Source organism: Benincasa hispida, chromosome 7, assembly GCF_009727055.1.
Source record: "Benincasa hispida cultivar B227 chromosome 7, ASM972705v1, whole genome shotgun sequence".
Taxonomy (NCBI): Eukaryota; Viridiplantae; Streptophyta; class Magnoliopsida; order Cucurbitales; family Cucurbitaceae; genus Benincasa; species Benincasa hispida.
The window spans coordinates 32754633-32775995 of NC_052355.1; the positions used below are offsets into that span (position 1 = coordinate 32754633).

Here is a 21363-nt window from a genome sequence, read left to right on the forward strand (position 1 = left end):
GCAAAAGGGAATAACAGGAAAACCTCAACAAGAGGGTAGAGTATATGCAGTGACCCATCAGGAAGTTGAGCAGTCTTCAGGCGTTGTAATTAGTAGAGTAACTCTATGTAATCAATCTACTTATGTACTATTAGATCATGGTGCTACATATTCATTTATTTCTAGAAACGCATTGCATATAGATAGGATTCTAGAAAGCATTCATGATGAGTCATTCATTTCTACACCTGTTGGAGACGTATTAGTAGTACGAGAATATTATAGAAATTGTGAGGTATTAATTGAAAATCAGAGGTTATGGATTGGTCTGATTCCTCTAGAATTACTTGCGTTTGATGTCATTCTAGGTATGGATTTTTAGAGTAAATATTATGCTTTTGTTGATTGTTTTAAGAAAGAGGTAATGTTGAGGGGACCAGGAGAGAAGGAGATATTATTTGTTGGAAGCAAAAAATTTATTTCTGACAGTTTGATATCAGTAGTTAAAGTTGGGAAACTGTTAAGCAAGGGATGTATAGCCTATCTGGCACATGTAATTGTTTTGCAGGATAAGAAGTTGAAGCCAGAAGACGTACCAGTCATGTAGGAGTTTCTTGATGTACCAGTCATGAGGTTGAGCCAAAGCAATCTATAAGTATAAGGATGGGGCTGGATACCTTATCCTAGAAACAGTATAGATGCGACCCACTTTGTATTTAAGACAAAAGATGTGATTCTGAATCATTCATGTAGAGACATATGAGTAAAGGCATCCTATGCAAAAGATGTTTGTACCGGACCATGAAATAGTCAACTTTCTTTGTTATGTCGTTTACTGTTAAAATTGACTGTTTCATTTCGATGACCTAAGGTAACTCGATCTTAATCCTGAGCTAATTATGAACTTCTGTTTATTCGAGATTATTCTTTAATCTGCATTGGTGAAAGTGACTCAACATCGCCACTCAATAAGCCTCCCAGTTTAGGGGTAAGACCAGGTAGATAACTGGGTGAAGGAACTCTATTGGGGAGGAGAACCTTGAACGGAAGCAGATCGATCAAATTCCATTTTTCATCGAATATAAATTTTACAGTAAACATGAAACAAGATATGCATTTAATTATAAAATCAACATGCTAAAGAAAGGGTTTTAGGAAACCTCACCTTTGAAGACCTTTCTTAACGTTTTCCCTCGAACAGTTCACGAACAACTTGAAGACTTTCTTTAAGATTAACCTCGAACAAGAATGAAAACTACCACGAATGTTTCCTCGATATTCTCAGGGTGAGAACCCAGGAGCGGTGGGCTCTGGCTATTTTGGTTTTGAGGTAAAACTTAATGTAGAGGAGGAAAGATTGAGAACTCTCTAAAAAACTCAAATATACCGAACTCTTCTGTTATTTTATCTTCACTATCTCAATCGTTCAACAACACTTGCAAGAAGAAGAAGAAACTTTTTCTTTTCTACTTGCCAAAAATAACCACCATTTACTTACGTGGGTGGAGAGAAAAGAAGGAGAAGGGAGTTGTAACTCCCTCCCATATTATTAAAATAATAATAATATAAATATAAATATGATAACTAACTTATCATATTATATGTATATATAATAACTAACTTATCGTATTATACACACACACACACATATATATATAATTATATGTTGTATTAAATATAACATATAACCTATAGTTTTAATATTGTATCACATACAATATAAGCTATAATTTCTTTTCTCTATTATATGGCATTTAATATAAATCATATTTATATTAAATTTAACAACTATGAATCCAATTCATAGAAAATATATTTGAATCCCATTCAAATATTTATTTCCTCCTATTAAGCTATAATGTATCAAATACATTATAACAATTATATCACATATAACTGAATCAACTTTCTTATATCATATATAATTAAATCCCTCTATTAATTTGAACAATTCAAATTAATCCAAAAACTGATTCTTAATTAATCCCATTGAGCTACCAAGGTGACCTCATGGACATGTAGCTTGAAGCTCCAATGGGACATGAATAATTAACTAAACTCTTTAATTATATTATTCACCATCTGTTAATTGTAGGGCACTATACTAAAGACCGACAGCTGCAGTTTTTGCACTACAAATATATTTTTGTGTCCATTGAATATAACTAATCAACAGTACGATGATCCTTTACAAATTGCTCGTGAGTATAGCTAGGCCAAATTACCATTTTGCCTCTATAGTTACATCTAACTTCTTAAGTACCATCGATCCTTCTAATGAACAATAGATCATAGTCCAACTATGGCTAAACCTCTATCGGGCCAGGAGAGGGTGTGGCACCACATTGTTCAAGACCTGGAATCCCTTAAGGGAACAATTTATCTATTTACCCCTACCTCAGGGAAGAAGTGAATTTCATATTGTATAGTTGTGTTCCCAGCTCCCCAATCAAACGAATTCCTAAAATGGTAAGCTTGTTGAGTCGGTGATCTGACTACTCTCACCCATACAAATCAAATGACCGCCCTCATAGGCAGAAGTTCACAACTCACTCAGGATTAAGGTCATGTTACCTATAGTCATCCTGGTAAAATGTGAGTCTCTATTATGTGATGACATGAGGAGTGGGGGCGTTCTGTGCAATGAGTTTGCACAAGATCAGACGGAATAAGTCACTATTACTTTATAATGTTGTTTACTGTTTAAGACTGACTATTTCAAAACGATGACCTAGGTAACTTGACCTTAATCCTGGGCTAACTATGAACTCTTGTTTATTCGGGATTATCCTTAGATTTGCATAGGTGAGGGTTGGCTCAATAGTACCGGCTCAATAAGCCTCCCATTTTAGGGGTAAGATCGGGTAGATAGTTGGGGACATAGGGTGCAAGATGGAATTCACTCCTATCCGCTTTCAAGGATAGTAAAGAGGTTGTTCTCTTAAGTGCTGATTTCGGATCTTGAACTATGAGCCCCGCCCTTTCATTAGCCCGAGAGGGCCTCAGTTTAATGATCGGATCACAAATCAATTGTTCATTAGAGGATCAGTGGGACTTAAGGAACAAGAGGTAATCTTGGGGGTAAAACAGCCTTTTGACCCAGCCATTATTACGATCAACCTATGAAGGGTTAACTTATTAATCAAGGTTCTATTGAGTGGACATAATATATTTACAGTGAGGAGAGTGCAACTCTAGGCTTTAGTGGAGTGACTCAGTAGTTAACGAATGAGGGTTAATTCAGTGTAAAGAGTTTAGCCAATTAATCTCGGATCGTTGGAGCCCATGATCTATAGGTCCACTAGGTCCCCCTACTGGCTCACAAACGGATTAGCCTTAGAGTAGCGTGATAAGTTGATTTGAAACGTTCGAATTAGAGTTAAGGGAATTAGTAATTATATGTGATATAATTACACGTTTAATTTTGGAATTAAACAGAATTGGAGAATCGATTAATATTTAAATATGATTTAAATATTATATTCATGAATAAAGATTCATGGTAATTGAATTGGTGACAAATTAATTTAATACTTGATATTAAATTAATAAAATTATTTAATTAATTTATTAATTTTGTTAGAGATTTAATTATTGAATTAATTTTATAAAATTAATAAAATTTCAATTTTTTAATTGAAATAACTTTTGGTTTTGGAAATCAAAAAATTCAAAGGAAAATTCAAAGGAAATTTGAAAATGGAAAAAAACCCCAAAAGTGAGATTTTTTTTCACTTTCAAATTGTAGCAACTCAGACATAATTCCACTTTTCTTCAGCTCAATTATTCAAGCATGAGCTGTGATTCATGCAAAGCTATTAGTTGCATGAAAGTCATGCAATATAAAGTTGAAATTTTGAGTGGCATAGACAGAGCAATCGTTGTTGAATGCTGAGAACTTGTGTTTGAAAAAGTGTTCTTCACACTGTGTAAAACCAGTAACCTCCTCTCCAATTCCCTTCGATTCAAGCTTATTTTGAATCTCACAACTCAATCTAAGGCACCAAGAGAATAGTAGGGAAGAGGTGGTTCACATCCAAAGAAGAAGGAGATTGTAGCTGAAAATCATGAATCAAAGGTATTTCAAAGATTAGTGTTGAAACTCTATTTTTAGTTTATGAGCATGCTCTGTTTGAAGCCAAAATTAATGAATTAGAATGCTTAATGATCCTGTTTTGCTTCCGTTGCTTGCTTCTTGATTCCAACATATACAAATCCCTTCACGTAATACATCTCTTAATTTTTTTGTCCAACATCCTTTCACATTTTATCTTTATTCATTAGTCAATAGTCCATGTTTATTGTCAGCTAAACTTGATTCTAGAAGGTGTTAATTAATTAATATAACTCATTTAATTACATTATCTTCCCATTTAATATAAAGCAAGCAGGCAACCAATTGAATGTGATCACACTTCCTAGGAAATGACATCAAATTGGCTTCAAATTTAACCTATGCTCTTGTTTTCATCAATCTTGCTGTTAATAATAATGTTGTTTTACTACTTATATTTATTAATTTTAATAGCTATCATCATATTATAAATCTATTTCCCCAAAATCAAACCCATCCACAACCACAAAACAATTTTGCTTTCATTTTTTAGCCACAAAAAATGCTTTCAAATTTAAGGATTTATCCTCATGTGATGAAGAATGGAGCATCATTTTGGTGGTTCTTTATTTTCTTGGCATTCCATGTCTTCTCCGTCTATTGTACCTGTAAGTTGCTTCCATCTCTTTTACGTTTTTTAATCTCAATTTTGTTGGAATTTGATTTAGAACGAGTAAAGAGCTCCTAGATTATTTTTTTTTAAACAATTTGCTAGAGAAGAATTTCAGTCTCTAATCTCATGGTCGAGAATACATACAGTTAGTTGAGCTACACTTATATTGGTTTGAATTTTTTTTTTTTTTTAGTAATGAAAAAGTACTTATACAATAGAGGTCTTAACCAGTTTGATAATGTGCCATTCTGATTTATGTTTTTAATTAAACACAGTCGAAGTAAATATTTGGACAATGTCTTGACCAGTTAGAGGGAAAAAGAAAAAACAAACAATGTCATGTTTTCTAATTTTGTTTTCTATTTTTAGAAGTGAAAAATATGCTACTAACATTTTAAAAAATTTACACGAAAGAAGGTAAAAAGGTACCGAAGAAGTTACAAGCAAAGCTAATTTGGTTGCAGTAGCGATAGTTTTTAAAATAATTGTTGGCAACTATAATAAATGAAGTAAATTTGTATTTAGTAAATTTCAATTTAAACTTGAAAAAATAGGTTATAGTGTTTATCAAATAAATACAAAAACAATTTATTTTAGATATAATAATTAAAATAGATTTATATTTTTTTTTTGTAATTTAAAATTTTAAATAATTGTTAGAATGACATATTTTGTTTGCTATAGAATGATTTTTAAATATTAAGGACATTGGTTTTATTTAAAAAAAAAATCAATACGATACACTTTTTTTAAGAAATGATGCATTCAACTCATAAAAATTAGAAGATAGATTTGATTAGTGGCAAATAGATAGATTTATAAAATAAATCTTATTTTTTAGAGTATAAAATTAAAACTAAATATTAATCAAGAACTTTGCCTAATTTTAAAAGAATTTAAAAGCTAGTGAGTACTTGACTTCTAAAAATTTAAAAATAAAGTTACTTCTCAAATTAATTGGTCAAGTCTTAAAGTTTCATTGATTGGCCAATAGCGGGAGGGAACGAAGTTATAGGGGGACAAGGACGAGACTTTACCTAGTGATCTCTTGCCAAATTTAGGGTGTTTGGATTGACGGATTTGTGATGGGGATAAGGTTGAGAATGGATAACGGATAAATATTCCTTTGTTTTATATAAATTTTGTAGCTTTAATATGGAAATAAACTATTTTCATACATCCATTATACGCATGAATGATTCCCATCCAAAAAATCGATTTTTTTAATTCAGACTCTCTCCTCTTATAATACATTTCTTCATTATTTTGTTTTATATATTATTAAAATTAATTAATTTAAATTATTTATTATATGAAAATTAAATTTATATTTTTAAATTATAGTGTGTGAATTTAGCTACTCCTATCTAACAAAGTAATTAATGTGTCTAGGTAATAATAAAAATATCATTGGAAATTATATTATTGTCATGTGAAATAACATATTGGATATTACATCAAGGTTNAGTGTATGAATTTAACTACTCCTATTTAATAAATTAATAAATTATGTGTGTATACTAAAACAGTTTAATATCTACTTAATTTTTATTTTAGTTTATATATATAGTACATGTATATCCATACTTATTTTTCAATAAACGGTAAAGAATTGATGCAATAAAACTAGCACTTAATTAATTAATTATATTTGTAGTTAATAATCGTTATGGTTAATATAATATGAATTTATTTTTTAATAATTATAATTAGTTTATCATTGATTATAATTCATTAACTATTTGATTAATTGACATTGTAATTATATAAATTCATCAAATTGATCACATTTCATCAAATTATGTAATCAAGTAACTCTCATTATAAATTTCTCATTTTACAAATATTTGCAATTAATAATTAATTAATATTATTATTTGATTGTCGAATAATTGATTTTTCTCAAAACTTTGAATTGAATTTATTGTTTATCAAAAAATTCTTGATAATATTCTCATGACACAACCAAATACAGTCATCCCCAATTCCTACCAGTCTTGCAATTTGATAAGTTTTCAATTAATTGATATGATTTTAATGGGCAAAATAGCTTATCAATAGTACTTTGTGTATATATATGCTACCATTTATAAAAATGAATGTTAAATGACAAATTTGATCCCAACAAAGTTATATAATTTATAAATAGAATTTATTACTTATATTTTGATAAAACACTTCTCTAAATAATCGTATAAAATAATCTTATCAAATTATAAGGATTATTTATGAAAAATTATCAAAAACGGAACTAAAATCTAATTTTTAAAACCAGAAAATAATTTAAAACTTCTCTTTCAAATTCTTGGACCAAACAACCAAAAATCAACTAAATCTAGATATAAATTCAGAGTTAAAATTGAAAATTTTACTAATTTTATCTCTTTTTTTTTTCCTTTTTTTAAGTCTCCTCCACGGACGATTGGGTGAGCATCGACTGTGGCAACGACAATTTTTTTTTCGATGACGCTTCAGTTTTATGGGACTTGGACGATCTCTACACCGACGCCGGAATCAACCAAAAAATCCGAATAAATCAAAATCAACCGCTCGAAATTTTGAACACGCTCCGATCTTTCCCTTCCTCAAGCCAACAGAGTTGCTACAAATTTCAGACTTACCAACAAAATCTACGGTACCTCGTAAGATCGGGATTCCTCTACGGCGATTACGACGGCCTGAATCGGCCGCCAGCATTCGATCTGCTTCTCGACGGCAAGAAAATGTCAGCGATCGAGCCGGCATCGGCGACGGAGATCATAATGGACGAATTAGTTTATACATCGGAGGGATCCGGATTTATGAATCTCTGTTTGGCACAGAGGAAAGACGGCGGAGTTCCGTTCATTTCTTCGATTCAGGCTATTCCAACGGGCGATGATTTGTACTCGAAGATGGCATCGAACGAAACCTTTCGGCTTATTGCTCGGATTAACTATGGGAGAGATGATCAAGAGTATGATTCTAAACTACACTTGCAGATTGACAATAGAAAAAAAAATATTTTTTTAAAAAAGTCATTATTATTGAGTTTGATTAATATGGTTTAATCACTATCAATTATTTTAAAAACTAGTTGTCAACATTTCAATTTTTTTAAAAAATAATTTATACTCTTAACATTTTATTTTATAAATTACCTAAATTTTATGCTTTCTTTAAAAAATATCCCTAAATTTTTTAAAATTTCAAAAATATTCTTAAACATTTATATATTAACAGTAGGAATATTTTTTTTAACTTTTTATCAAGTTTAAAGATGCATGGTTTTTACATTTTTTTTTAAAGTAAAGGATATTTTTAAACAAAATGCAAACGGTTTTCATCTAAGACTATATTTTTTATTTTTTATTTTTAAATTTTAAAGGTATTTTTTATACTAATACAAAGTTCAATGGTATTTTGTATACTTTAGTCAATTATAAAGACTATCTTTTAACTTTGTCGTTTATTTAGAAAATATCCTTATAATTTTAAAAATAGCAATAATACCCCAAAAATTTTCACAAATGGTTCAAAAGTATTTTGAGTAGAATTTCTCTAAATTTTGAATGAATATTGAGATAGAAAAATGATAACCAAAGAAAGCCAAAATGAGTTTAGTTGATAATTAGAGGTTCCTCCCTAGACATTAGAAGTTCGTCCTTCATATCCATGATTGTTGTACTAAAAAAATTAGATAGCCTTAAGTCATCGTTTAAACACTTCTAAGCTTTGAAATTCTAACAAATTTACATTCTAATGGTAGTTTCGAAATTTTTATGAAAGTTCATGAATACTATAATAATATTTGAAAGTATATTAAGGATTAATAATATTTGAAAGTATATTAAGGATTAATATACTTTTGAAAGTATATTTGTATAAGTTTAAGGGTTCAACTTCATCATTTAAAGTTTAATTTCTACAATATGTAAATGTGAATGTCCAATTTTAAAACTTTTACGTGTTCAAAGATTCAATTTTTATAATTGAAAGTTTGAAAACATAATTGCAACTACCACTCTACTCTAATGGAGATTTTACAATTTAACCTATATTTAAAAAAAAACAATTCTATATTTTTTAAGTACATCAACTAAAATAGAAAATCAAACCTCCAATCTTTGGAGCCTCAAGCCAATTACCTTTAAAAATTGCAAAAAACACAACGTAAGATTTGTGGTAATTACAATTACATTTTCAAATTTTCAATTATAAAAATTGAGTCCTCAAAATTCTACCCTGTTAATATTAGACCCTAATTTACGTTAATTGTATAAATTGGACACCCAAATGATAAAAATTGAACCCTCAAACTTATACATTTGTTATAAATTCTACATAAGTTTGTGAGTCTAATTTTAACTATTATTTAAATTTGAGAACGTATTAAATTTGAGGATATAATTGGGTACTCCAACTTTAAAATAAAATATTTTCCCCTTTCACTAGAAAAAGGATTTTATCACCCGGCGATGATTACGAGAGGGTTTGGACATTGGGAACAACTCCCCCAAACTGCAACAACGTATCGGCAATTGCCGATTTCGAATCGCCGGAAAACGATCCTCCGCCGTTCATCCTAGAGGAAGCCATTGAATCCGTCAACGCTTCTTCTCCGATCACCCTCACCGTCGATTTCCCCAAATCCTCCTCGCCATCCCAATCGGCTTACTTCGTTCTCTATTTCACCGAAGTGGAGGATTTTCTTAACGAGAAGAACAGAACCATCGACATCTTCATCAATTCAGTGCTAATGTCCACGATTACTACTAGCATTCATAAATGTACGGTGGTTACTCTGTTCCCGGTTGCTGTTAACGCGTCGACGGTGAACGTGATGCTTGCTGCTGCAAATTCCTCCGCCGGCTTCCCACCATTGATCAGTGCTATGGAGGTTTTCACCAAAGTTATCGCCACCGGCGGCGGGCCGTCGATGCACTTTACTTTCTTGTCCTCTGTTTTGATGCTTTGCGTCTCTGTTTTGGCCAATTTATGGTGATTACGACTCTTTTGAGCACACAGAATGTTGCTTTAAAAAGTTAAATTACAAATTTCCTATGATTTTCAAAATATATTTTTTAATTCTGAAGTTGTTTTGAAGAATATTTTTATTTACGACTATAATCGTTACTATCATTTATTTAATCTCTGATGATACCGATAATTTTATTTACGTAATCAACTATTATTCATAAGCTATCATGGTAATTTATTAACGTGAGGTTACAATATACTACATATGTCTTTCAATTTTTTACTTTAGCGGATGTGTCAATTTCCATGGTATTTTAATTGAAAAAAAAACTCGTCAATGTTTTTTTTTAAAAATAATATTTAAAGTTCAATGATAAAAATGAAAATTTTAAGTTCGAAAAATATATTTTAACAATAGGAGGTGGAGGTCGCCCATTAGTGCCAATTGGTGACTATTAGTGGTCACGAAAGTATAGTGCAAGGATATCTTGGTCATTTTTATATGTTGTAAGATTTTAGATTGAACTCCCAATTAAACACTCAAAATACTTTTATCTTTTTACATGTTGTAAGATTTTAGATTGAATTCCCCATTAAACACTCGAAAGTACTTTATCTAGAATTTGGGTTCTAAGTATTTCGCCCAAAAAAAAAACTTATTTCTCAAATTCATTTTCTAAGAAATTATTTTGAATAGTTTTCATATACGGTAAAGTTTATAAAAGTCTATTTGATAAAAAATCTGAAAATAGAAATTTGAAAACAATTGATTTAATGCAAATAAAAGTGTAGTTATCCATTAAATATTAGATATGTGTTTGAAAGAAAAATTTAGAAATTGGATTATAATTTAAACATTTGTAAACTAGTTATAGTTATCCACTGAATATTAGTTAATAATAAATTATTATGTTTAAAAAAAATTGATAATTATTGTTTTGTAATATTATATAGTTTATAGGAAAAAATGAAACTTTGGTCCCTGTGGTTTGGAGTAAGTTAAAATTTATGTGTTATGGGTTATAATTAGAATTTACTGATAAAAACTTCATAATTAATAATCCCTATTGTCAGGACTATTTTAGAGAATTTAACAAACTATGAGAACTATTTCTAAATTTTGGAATCACATTGACTAACTTTTAACTTTATCCAAATTGTGGGGACCAAACTTAGTATTTAACCTAATTTAATTGATAATAATTATATAATACATATTTTAATGCTTTAAAAATTTGAATCATGAGTTTATAATATGATATACTAAATTCCTAAATGTTTTTATCTTTTTTTAATATAAATATGGATTTTAAAATTTAAAATTCAATTCTAAATACAAAAATAAATAAATAAATAAATAAATGTTGTTATCAAAATTTACACTATTTTGACCACAAAATCAAAAAACAATTTTCAAAAACAGAATTCGAGTTGTATGTCAAACATAGATTTGTTGAATTCAATTTATATGAAAACATAAATCAGAATCAACTAAATATGCCTTAAGTTAGCTTAGCATTTAGAGTCAATGTGAGTATAAATGGACACAAAACTTGTTTAATACCTACGTTGGTACAAAAATATCAAAATATTTAGTCAATTACTAATAATGATAACTCATCATAATACACTTGAAAGTGACAATTTATATTTTCCAAACGATTGTTTTTTTGTTGTTGATAATTATATTGTCACTAAAGAAATTAATTGTAATAGATTTAGAAAGTGACGATGATACTCTTATCTCGATGTAAGATTTAACAACTATTGTGACCATAATAAAATGAGTTTGTAATGTAATGTAATCTAAAATCTATATTTGGATTGTGCTTTTGGGCCCGATTTGTAGTATTAAATTCATTTTGTTCCCATAGTTTTCAACCCAATATTCGTTTCTATCGTTTTCACGTTTCACAATTCTATTTCTGTCTCTCTTCAAATTTTCACCAATTTCAACACTCATTTGATTCTCAATAATTTCTATTACAATCCAATCTCCTAAATAGTCCTTAAAAATAATTGTTACCAAAAGTAATTGTGATGATTTTAAGTTGGAATCCATGGGTTAATTCAAAACAAATTATCATTTAATTAAACGAAAAAAAAAAGATGAAAAATTTTGAAACTAGGAGCCAAGTTGACATACTATGTTCTTTGAAAACTAGGAGTTGAGTTGACATTGACAATGTATTGCTTTATTTATTTATTTATTTTGTTTGTTTTATTTTCTTTTAACTGCTACATCCAAAAAAGAAATTAAAACCAGAGTCAACTTTTAAAAGCTAATAAAAGAAGAAAAATCAATGGGCTAGGTTCTTTCAAATGAGAAACAGAAATATCCCAAGACTTTGAGAACATTTACATACATAATATATAAGTTTGGATAATAATATTTATAATTAAGATATCAACAATATTGCGTAGATATTGGAAATACGATTAATCTTAACACAATTCAATCAGTTAAAACACCACTACCTACCATTTGTTAGAATTTCGAATTTCAATCTATGGCATATTATTGAACTAAAACAACTAGAGAAGAAATGAAATTGGACTCAAGAATACAATCGTAAAGGACATTATACTTTATGTATTTTAAAAAATTTATAAAAAAAGATGGATTCAAAAACATTATTTTCAAGTTATCAATAATTTAAAAACAATTAACTTGCCCTTAGGAATTACAAAGTTGACCTCAATATTATATCAAGCTATAGTTTTCATCCACTTTTCAATCAAATATAATGTTGATATATTATCTATATTTATTGATTAATAATTTTATTATTATAAATATATCTCCTACAGATCAAATTCAAACATCTCATTCCACACACAATAAATAATTTTCATTTTATAAAAAAAAAAAAATGCTCTCAAGTTCAAGAGTTTCTCCTTGTATGGAGAAGATTGAAGCATTCTTTTGGTTATTGATTATTCTCTTTTTTAACATTTTTTCATCCTATTGTGAACGTAAATTACTTCTATCTCTATGCTTTTCAATCTCAATTATCACATTATAATTTAAAATTATATGCTTAGGAATTATATAATTGATCATGGCCTTCTAATTTTTATTGCATGATTTTCTTTTGTTTTATTTGTTTGGTAATCTTTTTAATAAAAATTGACAATAATCTTTTTGATACAAAATTGAAAGTCTAATGGATATAAAATCGAAATATTAACGAATCTAATGGAATTCTTTCTTAACAACTTAAAAATCTATGGCTAAATTAATTAACAATTACCTTAGATATGCTAAATAGTGCTTATCAATTTTGATCTCGTTACAAAAATACCTTAGTTATTTCAAAAGTTGTTTATCATTAACTTTTCCTAAAAGGTTTCAATACCACTTCTACAAATCCTTCAAAATTCTATATCGATATTAAGACTTGGAGTAAATGTATTATTCCATAATTACACTTAAGTTTGTCATAGTTATATTCATACTTGTGCCTCTCATCCAACTTTCTCGTCATAGTTTACCACCTAACAACTCTTCTTACTTATTTTTTATTTTATTTTATTTATGACTAGAGTGAGATGCAGAAAAATTATACATGCACTTGAGTATTGTCGAAAACTTTAAAATATTAGTACAGTAATTTGATAATGGAGTAACTCAACCTGTACTTGTATTTATGCTACTCTTATTGTATCCAGAATCTTGTTTTTATTAAATATTTTATATTTTTTTTTTCTTGCTCTAAAACAAATAGATATCAAATTATCATATATATGAAATTACTTCACTCTAATTCTCTGTTCCTCTATTTCAGTCGCCGACGACACAAATTGGGTGAGTATCGATTGCGGGAACGACGATATTTTTCTCGACAGCCAACTCGTTCTATGGGAAACCGACGATCAATACACCAACTCCGGCATCAACAAACGGCTTCAATTGAATCAACCGCTCAAAATCATGGACACTCTACGATCCTTCCCTTCCTCAGCATCCAAACAAAATTGCTACAAGTTACCAATTTTCAAACAGAAATTACGTTACCTCGTCAAATCAGGCTTCCTCTACGGCGACTACGACGCCCTAAATCGTCCCCCGACGTTCGATCTTCACATCGACGGCAAGAAACTGTCGACGATCAAAATTTCAGCGGCGGAAGAGATGATAATCGATGAATTAGTTTACGCTTCGAAGGAATCTGGAGCTATGAATCTTTGTTTCGTGGAGAAGAAAGACAGCGGTGTTCCTTTCGTCTCTTCGATTCAAGTCGTTCCGGCGGACGGCGGTTTGTATTCGAAGATGCAATTGAATGAAACCTTTCGCCTCGTGGCTCGACTCAACTTTGGGGAAAACCAAAAATGGTAATGATTCTAACTTCTAACAACACTTTCTAGGTTAATTTTTTTTTTATTTAGGTATGAAGCACTGATATTGCATGTGAGGCAAAAAAAAATCAATATTATAGATTACGAGGCGATTTGAGACGAATATTTTTTTTAAGAAAAAAACACAAGTAACTCATCAAATCTTTTCCAATTTAAAATTAGATAACCTATTTAAAAAGCTTACTAATTCAAAACTAAAAGAAAAAAAACAATGGATCAAATCCTAGACTAAAATCATCCAATCTTCATTTTCACATTTAAGTCTCCACAAAGTCCACCAAAATATAATCTATTTCAATATCTTCAACAATAAGTTATTCGTTTATCTTCATATTTCTCTCTCTAATCTTTTTCTTCTTTTTGCAATAAGAGTCACTTTTTTTACTGCATTTTATTAACTATTGTACTTCAACATTTTAGATGTTTTTTTATTTATTATATTTTGGTGTTTGTATTCTATTTTGTGCTATTGTTTTTAATTCGTATGCTAAATTTATCTATATTCTAAATTTTTTTAAAGAAAAAAAATATCTTCAACGTATCAGTATTCTCGTTTTTAGAGATATATATATAAAAATGACGCATCTAGCTTTTAAAAAATTAGCAAATCGTCGTATCTAATAGTATTCGTATAATAATATCTATGTTTCATAAATACTTAGCAAAAGATCATAGATTAAAAATGTAAATCAAACTTAAAACAAAAAAATAATCACTAATATTATACTTGTTACTTTCAATTTAATTTGTGTGAGGCAGGGCTCGCAAGTTTTCAATTGACGATAAATACGAGAGGCTGTGGACTTCCACGACTCCGGCAAACTGTAACATCGTATCAACCAATATTGATTACAATTCACCGGAAAATAATCCTCCACGGTTTGTGATGGAGAACGCCATCGAATCCGACGTCGTTTCTTCTCCGATAATCCTGACCGTCGATCTCCCTCAATCCTCGTCGCAACCACAATCAACTTACTTCGTGTTCTATTTCACCGAAAAACTTATGGGTTTTAGCAACCATAGTAGAACCATGAACATTCTCATCAACGGCCAGAAAATGTCCACCGTTACGACGGATCCTAACAAGTGTACGGTGATTACGTTGTATCCGGTTTCTGTTATAGGGTCGACGGTGAATGTTACCCTCGCATCTGCTAGTTCCACCGACTTGCCACCGTTGATCAATGCAATGGAGGTTTTTAGTAGGATTTCCATGGGCGGCGACAGTGGCGGTATAGGCGGCAGCGATCCAACGGTGCACTTTAATTACATGTCCTTTGTTTTGATGTTTAGTGCCTATGTTTTGGTTTTTACCACTTTACTAAGTTAATTATCAACCCATAATGGTGTGTATTATGTGGACGTAATTATTGTTGTCTACTTACCATATGAAACCCACCATATGAAACCCGTAATCCATTTAAAGTGAATAATTATTTATTATGATTGTAGTTTTATATTTTTTTTCTTTTCATTTTGGCTCTTCTCGCTGTACATTCTCTCCATAATCATTTGGGTTGTTTAATAATATTTGGTCTATTTTCATTTATCCTGATCGAATTAGTACGGTATCAAACGATTTTTCTCTCTAAGCTTTCATGCATTTTTTAATGCTTTTCCACATGTTTCTCGAAGTCGATCGAGGGTTATTGTGCTAACAATCAAGAACAAAATTGGTTTTATTGATGGAAAAATTTCGAAGCATGTTAACGATTCTACTCAGTATCATTATTGGATTATCTATAATCATGTTGTCATCGCCTGGATCTTGAATTCCATTTCTAAGGAATTTTCTGCCAATATTTTGTATTTTGACAGGGTGTTGAGAATTTATACTAAGATATAAATAAAACATGAAAACTAAATTATAACTAAAATTTTCATTTCCACATGTTAGAACTAAAGGGATTAACAATCATAAAATTACTAAATAATAAAGAGTAAGGGGAAAAAAAACGACACCGAAAAATATACTAGATCGTCTCAAACTCGGGACTGTAGGGATAAAAGCCATGCGGAAAAATCAAGACCTAACTAAAATTTTAATTGAGAAATTTGAAATACCAATAGACTGGAAAAAAAAAAAAAAAAAAAAGAGAATGTCACAGGGACTTAAAAATTAAACCTTGTAAAATTTTTAGGTTAAACATGCTTTAAAAATAGGGATTCAATCATAAAGAGAAAGGGAAACAAAAGTTACTTTCGTTGATGAAAAACTCAAATTCTCCTTTGGACGGATTTCACGAATACCACCAATTGGAAAACCTCCTTATTCTCTGAGAGTTTGGGTATTGGTTTGTTGGAATCAATCTCAAAATTTGGGGAAAGAATGAGAGAATTTTGGAGAGAATTTATTTCTTTTTCACATAACTCTTCTGCAAAAATTTCGTTCAAAACCTTATTGTAAGCCCTTGTTCTTTTTACTCTTGCTTATGCTTAGAATTAACTCAAATAAGCGAGTTTAGAATTTACCTAAATGAATCATTTGAAGTAGATAACATAAAGCATGTTTTGTTGTTAAATGTTGAAGTTAGTAGTTGGAAATTACTTTACAATGCAAGTATCTTTTTACTTATTTAGTAATTTAGTATCATTATTGATTGTTGGAGTAATTTACATCGATTAGGCATTTAGCTAATGAATATGAGTTGTAATTCGCTAAGTGTTAGAAAGAAAGAAAAAATAAAACTTAGTAGGTGAAACAAGTGAGCCAAGAGTGAGGATGAGAAGTATTTGGGTTTGAAAATCCATTTTTAGATTAATTTCCTAAGATTAAAAATAATTTAACTTTATAAGTCATTTAGGGCTGAAAAGGATAAGGAAAAAATGAGGAAAAGTCACGTGAAAGAGCAAGCAAGCAGCTGGTTGTTTTAAAATGATCTACACATGAAGGGTATTTTTGGAAGGTTAGTTCTTCCAATTCACTCATGCCATTTTCATGATGTTTGAATGAAATTGGAGTTTATTGAGTTGAAAGTTTAAGTTGGGGCTACCAAAGTGATTTGAAGTCAGAAAAGTGGAGAAATCGTGAAGATAGTGAAGGTTGTCCGTAAAATTGAAAAATCCAAATAAGGTGCAGTCCTAGAGAGATTCTGAGCTGTAGAAGAGAAGATAAGGGCCGAAAATTTGAAGTTAGTTAGTTTACAGGTTCCTTAACATATTTCATCGGGGTAGTATGTGCTAATTTTTTCTTGAAGAAGGGTTAAAATTGGGTTAAAGTGAAATGAGGGTTTTCTCAAACTAGGCAGTAGTAGTGCCACCCATTTTGCACGCCTATCAACACACCTGCCGCCCACCTTGTATGCCCAGTGTCACAGTCATGGTTGTCCAGAGCATGTTGTCCATGGCCGCAAGTCCTTCTCTACCCTTTTTTACCATGCTTTCATTCTATGTATTTCTTTTTGCTAGGTAGTTTACTTTCTATGTACTTTTCTTAATGTGTGATTGCTCGTCCATTTACATATGCAAGGGTGGCGAATGTGTTTTTTTTTCAAAATGCACTATATGGGGGTAAGACTAATCATCATATCCTCATACCTGGGAGTTGTATGCTATAAAATCGTATTGTTGCTTATTGCTTTCTAGCTTTATGACTAATCGTCATTTACTTAATCATGGTTTCCAATGTTTGCGAAAATCTTTTTCTCTAAACTCGTTTTCTAAAAACCTTTTCTCAAGAACGGGGGTGGCGGTTGTGAGAAACACCCATTATGCGATCGACTATTTAAATTTTGATTGGTTGACTTATTTGAGGGTGAGAATAAGTGCCACACAATTTCCTCGAGATTCTTACAAGGGTGCGATTGTGATAGTTGGTATCAGAGCCAAGTTGGCTCGTGGAGTTGAGAAGTTGTGATCATGTCTGCTACGAAACAGTGGGATAAATCCCATGTTGACCGGTTGGTCAAGATAGAAGAGAGAATGCTCTATCTAATTGAAAACCCTGACCAGGTTCGATTTCTAGAAACTCGGTTACAAGAAGTCTCTCACAAGACCGATGAAATCGGTGCAGTGGCTGACCGTTTAGACTGGATGCTTGTTAGGGAATTGTTAACAAGGGTTGAGACCCTCGAGGAAAGCTATAAGAACTTACACTTTCAAGCGTGAGTATGGCTCATCATATCTTGTTGCCCCTGTGGAAAAGCGTGTCGAAGAACTAGACAGCTCGCATAAAGCGATAATTCATATGGTGACTAAGTTATCCGAAGATTTCTGAGCCACCTTCGATGTTGTCTAAGCAGAGATTGCAGACGTCAGTGCAAGGGTTAATCTCACCATGAGAGCGGTGGGAAATCAAGCCTTAGATAGGGTGCAGTCCAATTCCACAGGGTAAATGTACTCGAGCCTAAGCCCTACTGTGGGACTCGTGATGCAAAAGTGCTAGAAAATTTTATCTTTGATATGGAGCAATATTTTAGAGATACAAACACAACGATTGAAGAGTCAAAGATCACCTAAGCGACGATGCATCTAGCAAAGGATGCGAAGTTATAGTGGAGGTCCTGTTTCATGGACATCCAAGAGGATTGGTGCACCATCGACACGTGAGAGAGACTAAAACAAGAGTTACGTTCTCAGTTCTTCCCTGAGAATGTTGAAATTTTGGCAAGACGTAAGCTACAATAATTGAAACATACTGACACTATTAGGGACTATGTGAAATAAGTTTCTAGGTCGATGTTGGACATAAGAGATATGTACAAAAAAGACAAGGTTTTCTGTTTTTTTGAAGGTCTGAAATCATGGGCAAAAACAAAATTATATGAACAGAGAATACAGGATCTCCTAGCCACATACGCAGCGGCCGAATGATTTTTCGACTTAATTGATGAATCTTAAGAGATGAGGCAACACTCGAGATCCCTTAATAGAGGGAGAAAGAGCAATGGTTCGAGCCCATCGAGAAATAGTGGGGAGACAGAGACACTAGTGGGGATGACAAACCACTTCAATAGATGACTGGAAATACGTGACGGGGGCATAATTTTTATCTGCCTCTATCCTGTTATATATGCAAGGGGCAACACAAGGCGAACATATGTCCAAAATGAGCATCCTTTAATGCTTTTCAAGCTTCATTAGCCTCAGACTCAAAAGGTAAAGTTTTTCAAGTAGAGGACGAGAATATACAAGTAGAAAAAGATGGAACCCCACGAGTTGGTGCCCTAAGATTTTTAGTTGTCCTCTAGAAGAATATGGGAGAAATAAAGGAATCCCAAAAAGGCAGTATGATGTATGTAGATGCTTAGGTCAACCATGGATCGGCCAAAAGTACCATGGTCGACTCGGGAGCCACCCATAATTTTATGTCCAAAATAGAACCCAGACTATTGAATTTCCATTAAGAAGGAGGTACAGGTAAAACAAAAGCAGTGAACTTTGCGACCTTGCCTACTATAGGAATGGTAAAGAGAACAGTCGTAAAGTTTAAGGATTGGTGTGGCCCTGCCAACTTCATGATCGCCCACTGTATTCCTTCGAACTCCTTTGAAACAACACCAAATTTCGCCTCGTTTTCTCCAGAATTTGACCAGGAACTTCACAAATGACTTTACAACAAATATTGCAGACTCGATCGCAAATTTATGCCTAAAAACATGGGCCCTTACAAAATAATTTTGTAAATAAAGCAATAAATTTATACTACCCAATCTCAAAACATCCATTAATGCAAACCACATTCAACAACCGTCATCATATGGATTATAGAACGTAGAAACCCACCAAAACTATATAAAACATTATTTTGAAAAATTAAGAAAATTTGGGACCAAAACCTATGACTCTGGTACCAATTGAAATAACCCAATTAAAGGTTCTTGAGCGGAAGTGGATCGTCCCAGTTTCTTAATTTTCACAAAATTTAGATTTTACAGTGGAAGAATAAAAATTATGTAGTATAGAAATTAAAGCCAGCTAATAAACAAAAAATAGAAGAATAAAAGAGTTTGAGAACCTTTACCTTTAAAGATCGCTCTTCAATGGATTCCCTCGAATGATACAGACACGACCACGATGGTTATCTTGGTATTTTCTAGGATGAGAACCCAGAAGTTTATGGGCTCTGGGTATTTTGGTAGTGAGGAAACAATGAGAGAAGATGGGAAAGGAGAGGGAAAAATCTCAGACCTCTTCTGATTCAAAACTATGATTTCCCTATATGTGAAAAACACAAGGGAGAAGATGACTGCCTCTAGAAATACCCCACTAACATGATGGAGAGAAAGACGGGAAAGGGAGTTACAAGGTCTTCATCGCGTTGTTTTGCACAGAATAGAAAAAACACTTAGTCAAAATTTTGAAAAGAAGGTTTGAGCAAAGTCTTGAAGGATAAAAGGTAAAGCAGTACTATTGCTACGAATTATCTAAGTGTTAGTCAGAAAATACAAAGTGTAGGAAATGTTTCTAAGGGTATGCACCTAACTCATCATGGCAGCGCAATGAATAACGCAAAATATAAGATAAAGAACATCACAATAATTGGCAAAGGATGATAAATAAAAGGCTAATGCGTACAGAAAGAATTGTTACTCGGTTGTATTAAAAATTAGCCAAGTATACAAAGAATTACAAATAACGCAATATAAAATTTCAACTTGCACAAAGAATCAAGAAATAGCTTCTATACATAGAAATAACAAAGTTAATTTATCCTTTGTATTTGATTCAGATGAATGCACGGTTAATGATTAACGTTATGCATCCATTAACGCAAATGCATCTTTGCAGAGAACGGGCAATAACACATGTATCAACGCAACACACCCCTCAACTCAACGCATTTCTGGAGGACGGACGCAATGTGTTTCTACTGGTGCAACACTACCTCAACATAGTGCGTTTTTGCTAAGGACGGGCGAAAAATACATACAAGCACAACACACCCCTCAGCACAATGCAGTTGGGTAGGATGAACGCAAAGTGTATATTGTTAGTGTAAGATGCACTCATCATAGCACTGCACACCAATTTTATTTTATTTTTTATTTTATTATCTTTTTTAATCAACGCAAGTCGCTAGGACTTTGAGGTATTAATTTTTTCTTACACAATAATTCACTGAAATTAAGAATGACGCAATTAATATAGAAAAGTAAGGGAATTGAACAAAGCACTGAAATTAACGCAATCAAATTAAATGAAAAGTGAATTCATAACGCAATAAAAGCTAGTTTAAGGAAACAATAAATGATGAAATTCATAAAGCAATAAATGAAGCAATTAAGAAAGCAATTTAAACATAGAATTTAGAAATATGGATTGAAAGATGATTTTTCATGATTACCGCAATCCACACCTTTGTAGGTGGTCAAGCTTGCCTGCGCAATGTCATCAA

The 21363-nt window shown here is 31.5% G+C and overlaps 2 protein-coding genes across 2 annotated transcripts; both read left to right on the forward strand.

Annotated features, from left to right (window-relative positions):
• Positions 1 to 4567: 4567 nt before the first annotated feature.
• On the forward strand, positions 4568 to 9803 carry LOC120081800 (uncharacterized protein At1g24485-like). Its single transcript, XM_039036968.1, has 3 exons — positions 4568 to 4701; positions 7113 to 7662; positions 9141 to 9803. The coding sequence occupies exons 1-3, from the start codon at positions 4596 to 4598 to the stop codon at positions 9688 to 9690; spliced, it is 1206 nt and encodes a 401-aa protein (XP_038892896.1). The 5' UTR covers positions 4568 to 4595; the 3' UTR covers positions 9691 to 9803.
• Positions 9804 to 13301: 3498 nt separating this feature from the next.
• Positions 13302 to 15434, forward strand: LOC120081993 (uncharacterized protein At1g24485-like). Its single transcript, XM_039037190.1, has 2 exons — positions 13302 to 14000; positions 14784 to 15434. The coding sequence occupies exons 1-2, from the start codon at positions 13600 to 13602 to the stop codon at positions 15355 to 15357; spliced, it is 975 nt and encodes a 324-aa protein (XP_038893118.1). The 5' UTR covers positions 13302 to 13599; the 3' UTR covers positions 15358 to 15434.
• The last annotated feature ends 5929 nt before the right edge of the window (positions 15435 to 21363 follow it).